At 43.7% G+C, this 11,917-nt stretch overlaps 1 protein-coding gene across 1 annotated transcript in view; it reads left to right on the top strand.

The window, feature by feature from the left end:
- CFAP47 (cilia and flagella associated protein 47) overlaps window positions 1–11,917 on the top strand; it is a 387,027-nt gene that overhangs the window by 164,783 nt on the left and 210,327 nt on the right. Inside the window, exon 45 of the mRNA XM_015421363.1 lies at window positions 9,212–9,441. Coding sequence (XP_015276849.1) covers window positions 9,212–9,441 — 230 coding nt within the window. The remainder of the gene's footprint in view (window positions 1–9,211; window positions 9,442–11,917) is intronic.

Genomic DNA, 11,917 nt, shown 5'->3' with positions numbered 1-11,917 from the left:
TAGGGGCTCTGGGGCAAGTGATGCTCTGTATTCTTGGTGCTTGGGGGGTCAATAGTGTGAGGGCTCCTAGTGTCCTGGCCCCACTGGTGGACCTCCTGATGGCCCCTGGTATTTTTGGCCACTGTGTGACAGTGTTGGACTGGATGGGCCATTGGCCTGATCCAACATTGGCTTCTCTTATGTTCTTATGTACTCTGCATATAAATTAAATAAACAGGGTGACAATATACATCCTTGCCTTAGTCTTTTTCCTATTCTAAACCAATCAGTTGTTCCATGTCCGGTTCTGTTGCTTCTTGACCCTTATACAGGTTTCTCAAGAGACGTGTGAGGTGGTCTGGTACTCCCATCTCTTTAAGGACTTGCCACAGTTTTTTGTGGTCCACACAATCAAAGGCTTTAGCGTAGTCAATGAAGTAGAAGTAGATGTTTTCCTGGTACTCCCTTGCTTTCTCCATAATCCAGCAAATGTTGGCAATTTGATGTCTCATTCCTCTTCCTCTTCAAAACCCAGGTTGTACTTCCGGCAGTTCTCTTCCATGTACTGCTGAAGCCTAGCTTGTAGGATCTTGAGCATGACCTTGCGAGAATGTGAAATAAGTGCAATTGTCCGATAGCTTCAACATTCCTTGGCATTGCCCTTCTTTGGGATTGGAATGCAAACTGACCTTTTCCAATCCTGTGGCCACTGTTGTGTTTTCCAAATTTGCTGGCATATTGAGTGCAGCACTTTAACAGCATCATCTTTTAGGACTTTGAATAGCTCAGCTGGGATACCGTCATCTCCACTAACTTTGTTGTTAGTAATGCTTTCTAAGGCCCATTTGACTTCACATTCCAGGATATCTGGCTCAGTGATCACACTGCGGTTGTCAAGGACATTGAAATCCTTCTTATATAGTTCTTCTGGGTATTCTTGCCACCTCTTTACTATTATTCATTGTTATCTAAAATATTCTGTCAGGCTTTGCAGACTTCTGCACAAAATTTCGTAGTACTCACTGTGACCTGTGCATTTTCTCCTGTGAGTAGCATTCTAACATATGCTTGGTTTGAACAGCCTGGATTTCTGTTGAGCAAAGGGGATATATACTTTCAGTGGATCTTTTGGTAGAAAGGGCAATGAAGTAGGACATGTTCTGTTGTTTCTACCTCTCCTCCTTCGCATGAACAGAATCTCTCATCCAAGAGGATCTTTTTATATCACCCCTCTTCTTCCGCTGTAAGGGCTTGCCATCTGGCTAGAGAGAAAGCCCTCCACTGTCTTGGAATCTCTAGCTGAAATAAATAATCAGCCGGTGTGACTACATGTCTGAATCCAGGAGAGGCCAGAAACGTTCGTGAGCTTCCTACATCATGCTGCAAATCAATGTCAAAAATCCTTTGCTTTACCAACACCTTTGCTTGATCAAACCCCACTTTTAAAACCTATTTTTTTTGGGGGGGAGTCCCAAGGTGGCTAGCTTACCATTTATAGTTTTCTCCCATGATGATTTAAAACTGTCCTTAAGAATAGGGGGGAGGGTTAATCCCTTAGGATCATAATTTAATTTTAGCCATTGAATAATGGAGGCTAGGGCCACCCTGGATGATACTTTAATCATGCCAGTCTCCAATCTAAAGTTTGCATTCGATACCCACTTAGGCATTTGAAGGACTGTTCTTATAAATTTTGGCTGTACTCACTCTCGTGGGGCAAAATAAGAAAGTGGGGGCCAGTCAAAAAGGCCTCCCCTGCCCAACCTGGGCTGGGCACCTTTTCGCCAAGAGGCTGGCTAGTTGAAACTTATAAAAGGTGTTAAAGGCACCTGTATACCTTTAACCTGGGTAGGCTACCACTAGTCCTTTCCAGTCCCTCCAGTCAGGAGCCAAAGGACAGACTTCTGGTCTTACCGGGATTAATTAGGGAGTCCACCCTTCGAGCCTGACTGTTAAGTCCGATGCTTAACAAAATTATAATATAATAATTGTCTAACAGTTAATAGACTATTATTACTATAGCAGCAGAGACAAGAACCAGAGTTTGATGAATAAAATATATTTTATTCCGAAGAGTATTATTAGAAATAGGTGCAAATTTACTTAAAAGGTTACTGTGAGGAAAAACACTCTAAAAGTAGAGATTAAGAAACTAGCTAAACACTTTTAGAACCTTGGTTCTCAAAAGGCAAGATGTTACTCATTCAGTGTTCTGGATCCAAAGCATACTCTGTCTCCAGAGTCCCAAATGCCAGGCTGGTTGGCTTCAGCAGCAAGAGCTTTGAGACAGCCAAAAGTGAGCAGCACAATGTTACATGTTAGCATAACATGCAGACACCATCAAGCCCCCTGAATAGGTTTCTAGGTAGGTAATTTATCGCTAGAATCCTAGATTGCTGCTAGGCCTTTGCACCAATCAGAGCTCAAGCAATGTCCTATAGATACAAGTAGGCCAATCAGTGAAAGGATGATTTCATTCAGAAGAGCAAGTGATGTGATCTGCAGCTTCACATCACCACCCCCTTCCCACAGGACTTAATTGTTTTGGAATGTTAAGTGGGAAGGGAAGGCTGGAGAGGAGAACACATTATCTTGCAAGTGCAAGGACGTTCCCTCTCTATAGCACATCCATGTGAAACTTAGGAGGCTTCAAGACAATAATTCTAACAAGGGCAGGCCACAGCCACACTGAGCCAGACTGTTAAAGCGGAGGTCCGTTTTGAGTGAACCAATGCTCTTGACCCAAGTATTGTTCCATATATAAGTTGGGATAATGTTTTAGCCTGAAAAAATTTGAGGGCAGCAGCAGGTATATAAGGCCCTCCCTTTGTATGTGGAAATTTAACAATACCTTGGGCAGATTTTTGCCATATTTCAGCTCTGTGCTCACAATGGGCCTTTATCACTACAGTTGCTTGCATTACCATGCCCAAGTACTTAAAGCTAGCCACTTGCTCAATCTTTTGCCCATCAGTACTCCATCCCCTTATTTTAGGTTTTTTCCTAAAAGCCATTATTTTATTTTTTTATTTTTATGGGGGCTATATAGATATTATAATAATCTATAACTTATTCATAACAAGGACAATCAACATTAGAGTAAATATAGAGCATTTAATATATATATTTAAATTACATAATATTAGGAAGATTTTTATATACTATATACATTTGTTATTAAGAGTCGGACTTGACTGTGCGACTGAACAACAACAAAAAAGCCTTTATTACCATTAGTTACTAGTAATAATAGTCTATTAACTGTTAGACAATTATTATATTATATATTATATGTTCAATTACATCTTAATACCACTACGGTTGTCATAATCAAACTATAATCAAAGTACATTTTAAGAGCATTTCTAAGAATAAAAAGGATAACAAACTAGGTTCATATATACATCAAAAGCAATTTTTTTGGTCTTGAATCTAGCATTATTTCAGAAAACACATATATTTATATCAGTGTAGTATTTTCTATAACAACCTGAATTATATTTGTGCAATTACGTTATTGCCTAAGCTATCATTATACTAATGGAAAAATAAATATATATTAAAAATAGTAACTATAGTACAAGTCACTCATTTTTCATCTTTACTTATAATAAGCATAATAATTTCCCCTTTTTTCTCAAATTCTTTGACCGGTCTTTTATTTATATAGTTTTTAATTTGGCCATAATCACATATTCTGCCATTTTATCTCTCCAGTTTTCATTGTTTGGGAATTCCTCAACTTTCCATTTGGCTGGCCATATTATTCTGGCCACAGTCAACATGTATCTAAGCAATTCATGAAGTGTTCTTTCAGTATTGTCTGGCAGAATTCCCAATAGCATAGTCTCTGGTTTCATTTCAAAGTTGATTTTTAAAATCTTCTGAATATCATATATCTTTCCAAAATTTTCTTGCCTTTTTACAGGTCCACCACATGTGGTAAAAGGTGCCATCTGCTTCTTTACATTTCCAGCAGGTCCCTATATAGTTCTTGTCCATATTTTTTAATATCCTTAGGAGTCACATACCATCGAAGAACATCTTATACCAGTTTTCTCTTAATGCTTGACTCACGGTAAATGTTATGGCTCTCATCCATAAGTTTTCCCATTGTTGAAATATTATTTCTTGCCCTAAATTTTGACATACACTTTTTAACTTGTTCAGTACCTGTATCATATTGGAGTAAAAGTTTGTAGATTTTTCCTGCTAGATGATCTTGAGTAATTATTTTTTTCAAATGCAGTTAGGTCTGTTATCTGACTTCTGTAAGCATGGTGTTAGATCCCAAGCATTCAAAATAAATCCACGTTTAAAAGTAAAGCAAAATTTATTTCAAAGCGATGGTTTGATCAGGAACAAGGACATTGTTAGGAATAACTGCAACCGTACTGTGACTAAATAATAAAGGACATTGGTAAGGGCCAATTAGCCCCTTTCCCTCTGGCGGGAATAGAACAGAGAACGCGCGCCCAATTCCTTGGGAACGTAACGGTTCAACATATTACACAAGTTCAGTTCTCAGGCAAGCTAACCATAACAGCGAAGTGATACCATGATTCCCACCTCCAGCTGCTCGACCTTGGCCAGTTTCGCAAAGCTACACAGTTGATATAATGAAGCAAAAGGGTACACCGGGGGGGGAATGGTTGCAACAGCTTCTACAGGTAATACTATATACACCAGACATAATGGCAGCTAGCTGACACATGGGCGGCTTCTTTGAATCTAGAAATTAGTTGGAAAAATACCAGCCATTGTATTTTCTTTCCTTCCTCTTTTATTGTTTGCTATGACTTAATTTCTCCTTGTGGATTCTGCATATATTGATAGGTTATAAAGTCATTGGTTTTTCTCTCATACTTATCATGAAATGCATCTATTGGTGACATTATTGGAGAAGTCACTGGACTAATTCTTATTTTTAAAGAATCCCAGGTTTTAAGTAAACTGTCTCCGATTACATGAGGGTTTTTTACAGTTTGAGTTTTTTTCTGTATCCAAAGGAGGTTGTATAGCCCTTCAGTCCAGTCTGCAGTTTCTAATTTCATTACTCTATCATTTGGATTTTTAATCCAATCTGCAATCCAGACTAGGCTCATTGCTTAGTAATATAACTTCACGTTGGGGACCACTAAGCCTCCTCTATTTTTTTCTGTCTTGTAACACTTTAAATCTGCTTCTTGGTTTTTTGCCGTTCCATTATGCTTTTGCCAATCTTTCTAAGTTTTTTTCGTATATTAATTGGTATCATCTGGAATAAAAAAATATTTTGACAATATATTAATTGTGATAGCTGAAATTCTTCCCAGCCAGCATCATTTAATTAATTTATTTATTTATTATAATGTATTTAATTCAGGTATTTCTACCCCGCCCTACCCCGCAAGTGGGCTTAATTTGATTAGTGGCACCCTAGCGCCCCCGCCTGAAAAAATTCCTGTCTGAAGAATTATCAATGAAAACACATAAGACTGAAATTTTCTGGAAGCTCATTCCACCAGTGTGGAGCCGCCACTGAGAAGGCCCTAGCCCTCGTGATGGCCAATCTGGCATCTTTCGGGCCAGGGAGAGTCAGGCGATCTTGCGACCCTGACCTCAGTGCTCTCTGGGGCACATATGGGGAAAGGCGGTCCTCAGGCAGGCAGGCCCCTGACCATACAGGGCTTTAAAGCCCAAAACCTTGAAGAATCCGGTATGCTTTTGGCAGCCAGTGCAGTGCCTTCAGCACAGGCGGATGTGATCTGCTATGGAGAGACTCATCAGCAGCCTAGCTGCTGCATTTTGCACTAGCTGCAGCTTCCAGATTTGGGACAAGGGCAGCCCCATGTAGAGAGCATTGCAGTAGTCTAATCTCGAGGTGACCATAGCATGAATCACTGTTGCCAGGTCATTGCATTTGAGGAAGGGAATCAGCTGCCTAACCAGCCATAGATGGTAAAAGGCTGACCTGGCAGTGGCTGCTACCTGGGCCTCCATTGTTAAGGCAGCATCCAGGAGCACTCCCAAACTCCTGACCCTCAGCGCTGGCACCAGTGGCACCCCATCAAAGGTCGGTAGTGGGATCCCTACCCCCGACCTGATCCAACTCAGGCACAGGACCTCCGTCTTCGTTGGATTCAATTTCAATCGGCTCAGTCTAAGCCAGCCTGCCACTACTGCCAGTCAGGGTAGACAGTACAGCCCAATGGCTTGACACAGTAGAAGACAGCTTCATATATTTGTATAGTTTGGAACTACTGGTGTAGCTGCTGAAGCACGGGGAGAGAAGAGTTTTGTCCAGAGATAAGACCACACCAGATTCTTTCTTCAAGAGGAGAGCTTTATTAGAAGGCGCCTGGTCTAGCTTAACACACCAAGGTGTTATCCAAAAAGCCAGACCCCCAAGCTTTGCAGTCACCAAAGTTATATCGTATTTGCTTACAAGCTTTAATCATGTCACAAGCCTCAAGCAGTGGAAAGTTTTTAACCATATAGCAACACTTTCCTTATCAAAAGGAAACATCTTGGATATGCATTCTCTTTTACTTGCGGTTACAATGCCTATGTGAAGCTTAAACCACAGACACAAGTAGGAGATAGATAACAACAGACCATGCCCTGCAGAGGAAAAGGCCTCCAGCGGAAACTTCAAAACCACAAGCCTTTAGGTGAACAACAGGAAACAGATTGGGCCAGAGTTTTCAGAGTCAGACTTTTTAAGGCCTGAAAATGTCTGAAAACCTTGTGTGGTACATCAGACAGGGCTACTTAGATTATTAAAGTATTATTTTTATTATTTTGCTTTACTGCCTAGAATGACCCCTCTGCTGACCCAGTTAGCAGTCAGTCTGAACTGCTGGGAATTCACTTGGATGCCCAATGAGCTTTCAGTCCTTGACAAAACAATTGGTGGATGCTTATTTATTTTGATTCTAACCCAGCTTTTCAGTGGTAAGTTGGCTACCAAAGAAACTCACAGATAACAGAATCTAACTCAAAGTGCAAAACAAAATGTCCTTTGTGGAGAGAATTCTCAGTTATGCTCGATTCAGGCGTGATCAAGAGATGCCTGGCTGCTCCCTTCCCCCACAGCATTAGTGACAGCACTTCCTCTCATGAGGACTGGTTCTCCTTGTGAGTAGACGAGCCCTGACTGGACTCTTGAATGATTGAGGGTCTCTGGCTGAGGCTGGCTCAATGCTGCCTGCCTGGATAGGGGGTCAGAGTAGGTGGACACATTTGGGGAGGTATGGCCATGCTGTGCCAAGCAGACTTATGGATGAAGCCCAGATGGGCTGACACAGAGTTGGGGGGGGCATGGCTGCCATGGAGATGCGCCCGGGGGAAGACACAGGTGGGGGAAGGCAGAAACTTGCCCCAAGATGGATGGATTCGCTGACCTCTTGCAATAATTTTATGGCCCACCAGGCATCCCGGGCCCACAGATTGGGAACCACTGTCTTAGGTAAAGTTTGTTCTGGAGTTTTTATAACTTGAAATTACTTAGAGAGTGATCTTACTCAGATCTACTGAACGCGACTGCTTCCTGGAAAGTGTTCTTAGGATTGCACTGTGAAAGATCTAGTTTCCTTTTCGGGTAAATAAAGAGGCTGTCCTTACATTTGCTTCCTATGAATGAATTATAATTAAGATCTATTTTTAATATGTTGTCGAAGGCTTTCACGGCTGGAGTTCATTAGTTGCTGTAGAATTTCCGTGTTTTGTGGCCGTGCTTTTGGCATTGTAGGTTCTACAATGCCAAGAGTACGGCCACACAACCCGGTAAATCTACAGCAACTAAAGATCTGTTTTTGTTGTGATAATTTAAAGGAAGCGGTCATCTAAGTATAAGAGCACTGCAAGTAATCTCTCTGCATGTGTTCAGTTTCACAATCATTTTTAGAAGGCTGTTTTTTCTTTTCCAAGTGCAGCCACTATGGCTGCTTTTTGAAGGGGCAGAACTGCATGTGTGTGTGTGTGTGTGTGTGTTAAGTGCCATCAAGCCACTTCAAACTTATGATGACTCTATGAATTAATGACCTCCAAAATATCCTATGCTTAACAGCCTTGCTCAGGTTCTGCAAAGGGTTGTGGCTTCCTTGATTGAGTCATTCCATCTCATGCTGGGTCTTCCTTGTTTTCTGCTCCCTTCCACTTTCCCTAGCATTATTGTCTTTTCCTGTGACTCCTGGCTTCTCATAATGTGACCAAAGTATGATAACCGCAGTTTAGTCATTTTAGATTCTAGGAAGAGTTCAGGCTTGAGTTGCTCTAGAACCCACCTATTTTTCTTTTTGGCAATCCACAGCATTGGTAAAACGCTCCTCCAACACCACATTTCAAATGAAACAACTTTCTTCCTGTCAGCTTTCTTCACTATCCTGCTTTCACATCCATACATAGTAATGGGGATAACTAGTAATGGGGAATTGTACAAAGGGCTCTTTAGCCTTTTATTTCCTTTCTGTTTTTCCATTGGAAAACACTGGCCCCAGGTTTCCTTCACTGGTGGAAGTCAATGAGTACCTGTATTTCTTCAGTGAGCTGAAGATGGCTTGATCTTTGATCAGGAAAACTATGGAGGGAAGAGCTAACCCCTCCCTCTCTTTTCATTTTTCCTCTTCACAATGTAGCTATTAAAAACGTCACAGACTAAGCATATCACCCTTAATTACCTTCTTTAAAATTATCACTCGAAAACCAGTTAGTTTAAAGCTGCTCTGCTATATAATGGTTGAGAGTCATCATAGCAATGGGAGTAAGTGCTGCTACTTTTTTCTGACAGGGCTTCTTTGCCTTTGGGAACTGTCTGAACGGAACCAAAAGGGAGGAGCAAAACCTTTCCCCTTTACTGTTCACAATACTAGGCAAAGCTTCATCATTTCGTGTATTCACTAATTTAGGCCCCAGGACTTGTGCTTGGAAAAAGCTTTGCTATGCTAATCTGTCAGTTGTACAGTGGTTCATTTTGTGTTCTGGCCCCAGCTGGGAATAGTAGCTGTTGTACCAATGTTAGCATTTGTACAGTAAAGCTGTGCTGTGGGAGGAGGGATGTTTTTTAAGTTACAATGTTTAAATGCTGCCCCTTGTGTAACATCCTATAGCCACTAGAGTGGCCTGCTAACCCAGCACCAGAGCTATGCAGGCAAAAATCGAATCCTTAAGCTGTCTTTTTGTATTTTGTATTTGAATGGAAGGCTTTCCTGGAGATCAAAAAGTAGCTAACAAATGGCTTCATTTATTACAGGTCAAAGTGAAACGCAGCAGCCGGTGCTTTACTTGAAATGTTGCCTTACTGATATACTTAGAGAAAAGCTGAAGATCCCCCTGATCAATGAAGCAAGGGAGAAAGCTCTGGCCCTTGCCGCACAACTGCAAATGTCTGCTTTGGAGTATGAGCGAAGAAAGGTCACAGGGACACTGGAGAGCAGCAGTGTTCGTGCAGCCATTGCAGCCCTGGGGCTGTCAACAGTTGAGGTAAAGATTGCAGATACTCTTAGGTATTTATTTTGTTCATTGCATTTAAAATTGATAATTAAGCAAAGCATTTATTGCATAGCTTGAAATCTGAGAAGGCATTTTTATCAATTTATTTTTTAGTATAAATATTAATAGCGGAATTCTCTATTGTATTATAAATCCACCAAATAAAAAAGTTTGATTTTGTAAGAAGCCCTCTTAGCACTACTGCATGTGAGTAAGTGATACTCAGTAGGGAGGGGCAATGATAAGTTACTCCTGTGCTAAACTGTGGTACAGACATAACCTTCATGTTCTCCTGAACAACAGTAGATCAAGAACACACCATGGACTTGCACAATTCCTCTTGCCCTCTGACTAAATGGCTCACTTCCCTGACATGGCTTACTTTAACCACATTCTAGCATTATGTCTCTATCAGTAGTAATAATAAAGGTTTCCCTTGCTTGAAAGTCAGTTGAATCCAATTCTAGGGGGCAGTGCTCATCTCCATTTCCAAGCTGAAGAGCAAGGGCTGTCTGAAGACGTTTCCATGGTCACGTGGCCAGCATGACTAAACATTGAGGCACACGGAACACTGTTACCTTCCCACCGAAGTGGTACCTGTTTATCTACTTGCTATTTCTTCCTTTCGAACTTCTAGGTTGGCAGGAGCTGGGGCCAGAGATGGGAGTTCACTCCATCACGCAGCACTAGGGTCTTGAACTGCCGAGCTACAGACCTTCCAGTCTACAGCTCAGTGTGTTAACCTCTAAGCTGCCCAGGGCTGGCTCTTCCTCTAAGCCAACTAGGGCGACGGCCTAGGATGCAGATCTCCCAGGGGTGCAGCGAGGCCCCTGCTGCCACCACCCACCCACCCCCAGCATGGCTTTCTGAGCACCCGCTCCACAGTGCACCCCTTCCCGCTGGCTCGCTTCATCTTGCGCCCCTGTTTCCTCCCTCCTGCTCAGCGTGCCCCTCCGAGCAATCTATCAATGCAGAAAGGGCCTTAGTGGGGATTCATTTAGGCCCCCTCCTGGGCTGGTCAATCAGGGTGGCATGGCAGTTGGTGTGAGCTCCTGCGGTTGGGCTTAGCTGGGCATGCCCTGAGGAAGGTAGGGAGGACAGAGGCTGGCTGTGGCTCCGCCCCCTCCCTCCTCCACCCAGGTGAGCCATGAAGGCGCGGTGCCAGCCGCCATTTCCACGGCACCTTCCAGGGTGACGGCGCAAGAAAAAATAGCATGGCCGGGGCGGGGATGGCAGTGGCTTTGCTGCTGCCAGCCCAGCTGGAGAGGAGAAGCCCGGTGGTGGAGGGAAGCAGCAATGATTGCCGCCTGTTTGGGGGCCAGCCGGCGCTACCCAGTTTCCGCGTCACATGGCCCGTTTGAATGCAGATGCGGCTGCCTAGCCGAGGTGGCGGTGGGACAACTCCCTGCTCTGAGTCACAGCGCCGCTTCCCCCTCTTGGGGAGCCGAGAAAGAGCAGCGGCTGTTTCTGGGTGCGGGCTTGCCAGCCAGGCTGGATCACCAAGAACAGGCTGTGGAGCGCTGAGTTGGGTCATCCCGTGCATTGGTCCTGACGGTGCACGGCCCCGAGATCAGTAGGAGCAAGCTAGGCAAGCCGGGTGCAGGACCCCGAGTCTCTAGAAGGGGGGCCCCCTCCTCCAAGAGATGGGAACGAGCCCGGCTGGAGGAAATCTGGGAATGTGGAGAACGGTCTCCCATATCTTAGTCTGACACTCCAATCACTGCACAACATTGGTTCTCAAACTCACTTTAAAGGACAATCCTAATTAGCATTAGCTATGATTACTACCATGGAAGCTTGCTGGGTGACCTTGGGACGGTGACACATGCTTGTAGGCCTAACCTACCTCACAAGATGGTTATGAGGATGAAATGGAAGAGAAGAGAAAGATGTAAACCCCTTTAGGTTCCCATTGGGGTGAAAGTTAGGGTATAAAACCTGCATTGGCTCTAACGCTTTCCCTATCGCAGGATGCAGAACGGACTCTAATGCTGCACTCAGTGCTTCTGGTAAGGCTGCAGCCACCGCCCCTTCAACAGCCTGATATCTTCTTCGTGGTCTCTGTGCATCACACCCTTGGGATACTCTGCGCCTGCGCTGACCTTCTCGGTACCGATAGCTAGCAAAAAGGGATTTTCGCGCCTCTCCCAGGTCACGCGCCGGCTCCACTGCGCATGACCAAGGAGGGGCACGCAGATCCCGCCAGTTCTCTTCTGACCGCCGCGCTGGTAGGACGCCTTCTGCCTCGGTCTGCTAAGTACCAAACTTTTTTTGCTAAACTTGCGTTTAGTTAGTTTCTCTTTCTTTATTTTTGTAGTTAGCATTTTTCTTTCGGTGTTTGTTCTTTACTTACGTTTCCCCCCCGCTGGCCTATGGCCCCGCGGTGGGGTTGTTTCAAACAGTGTAGGACTTGCGGCCTTAAAATATCCCCCACCGATGGGCACGCGCTTTGCCTCGTTTGCTTAGG

Source organism: Gekko japonicus, unplaced genomic scaffold, assembly GCF_001447785.1.
Source record: "Gekko japonicus isolate JY-2015 unplaced genomic scaffold, Gekko_japonicus_V1.1 scaffold625, whole genome shotgun sequence".
In the NCBI taxonomy this organism is placed as follows: Eukaryota; Metazoa; Chordata; class Lepidosauria; order Squamata; family Gekkonidae; genus Gekko; species Gekko japonicus.
This window is presented reverse-complemented; position numbering and strand designations above follow the sequence as displayed.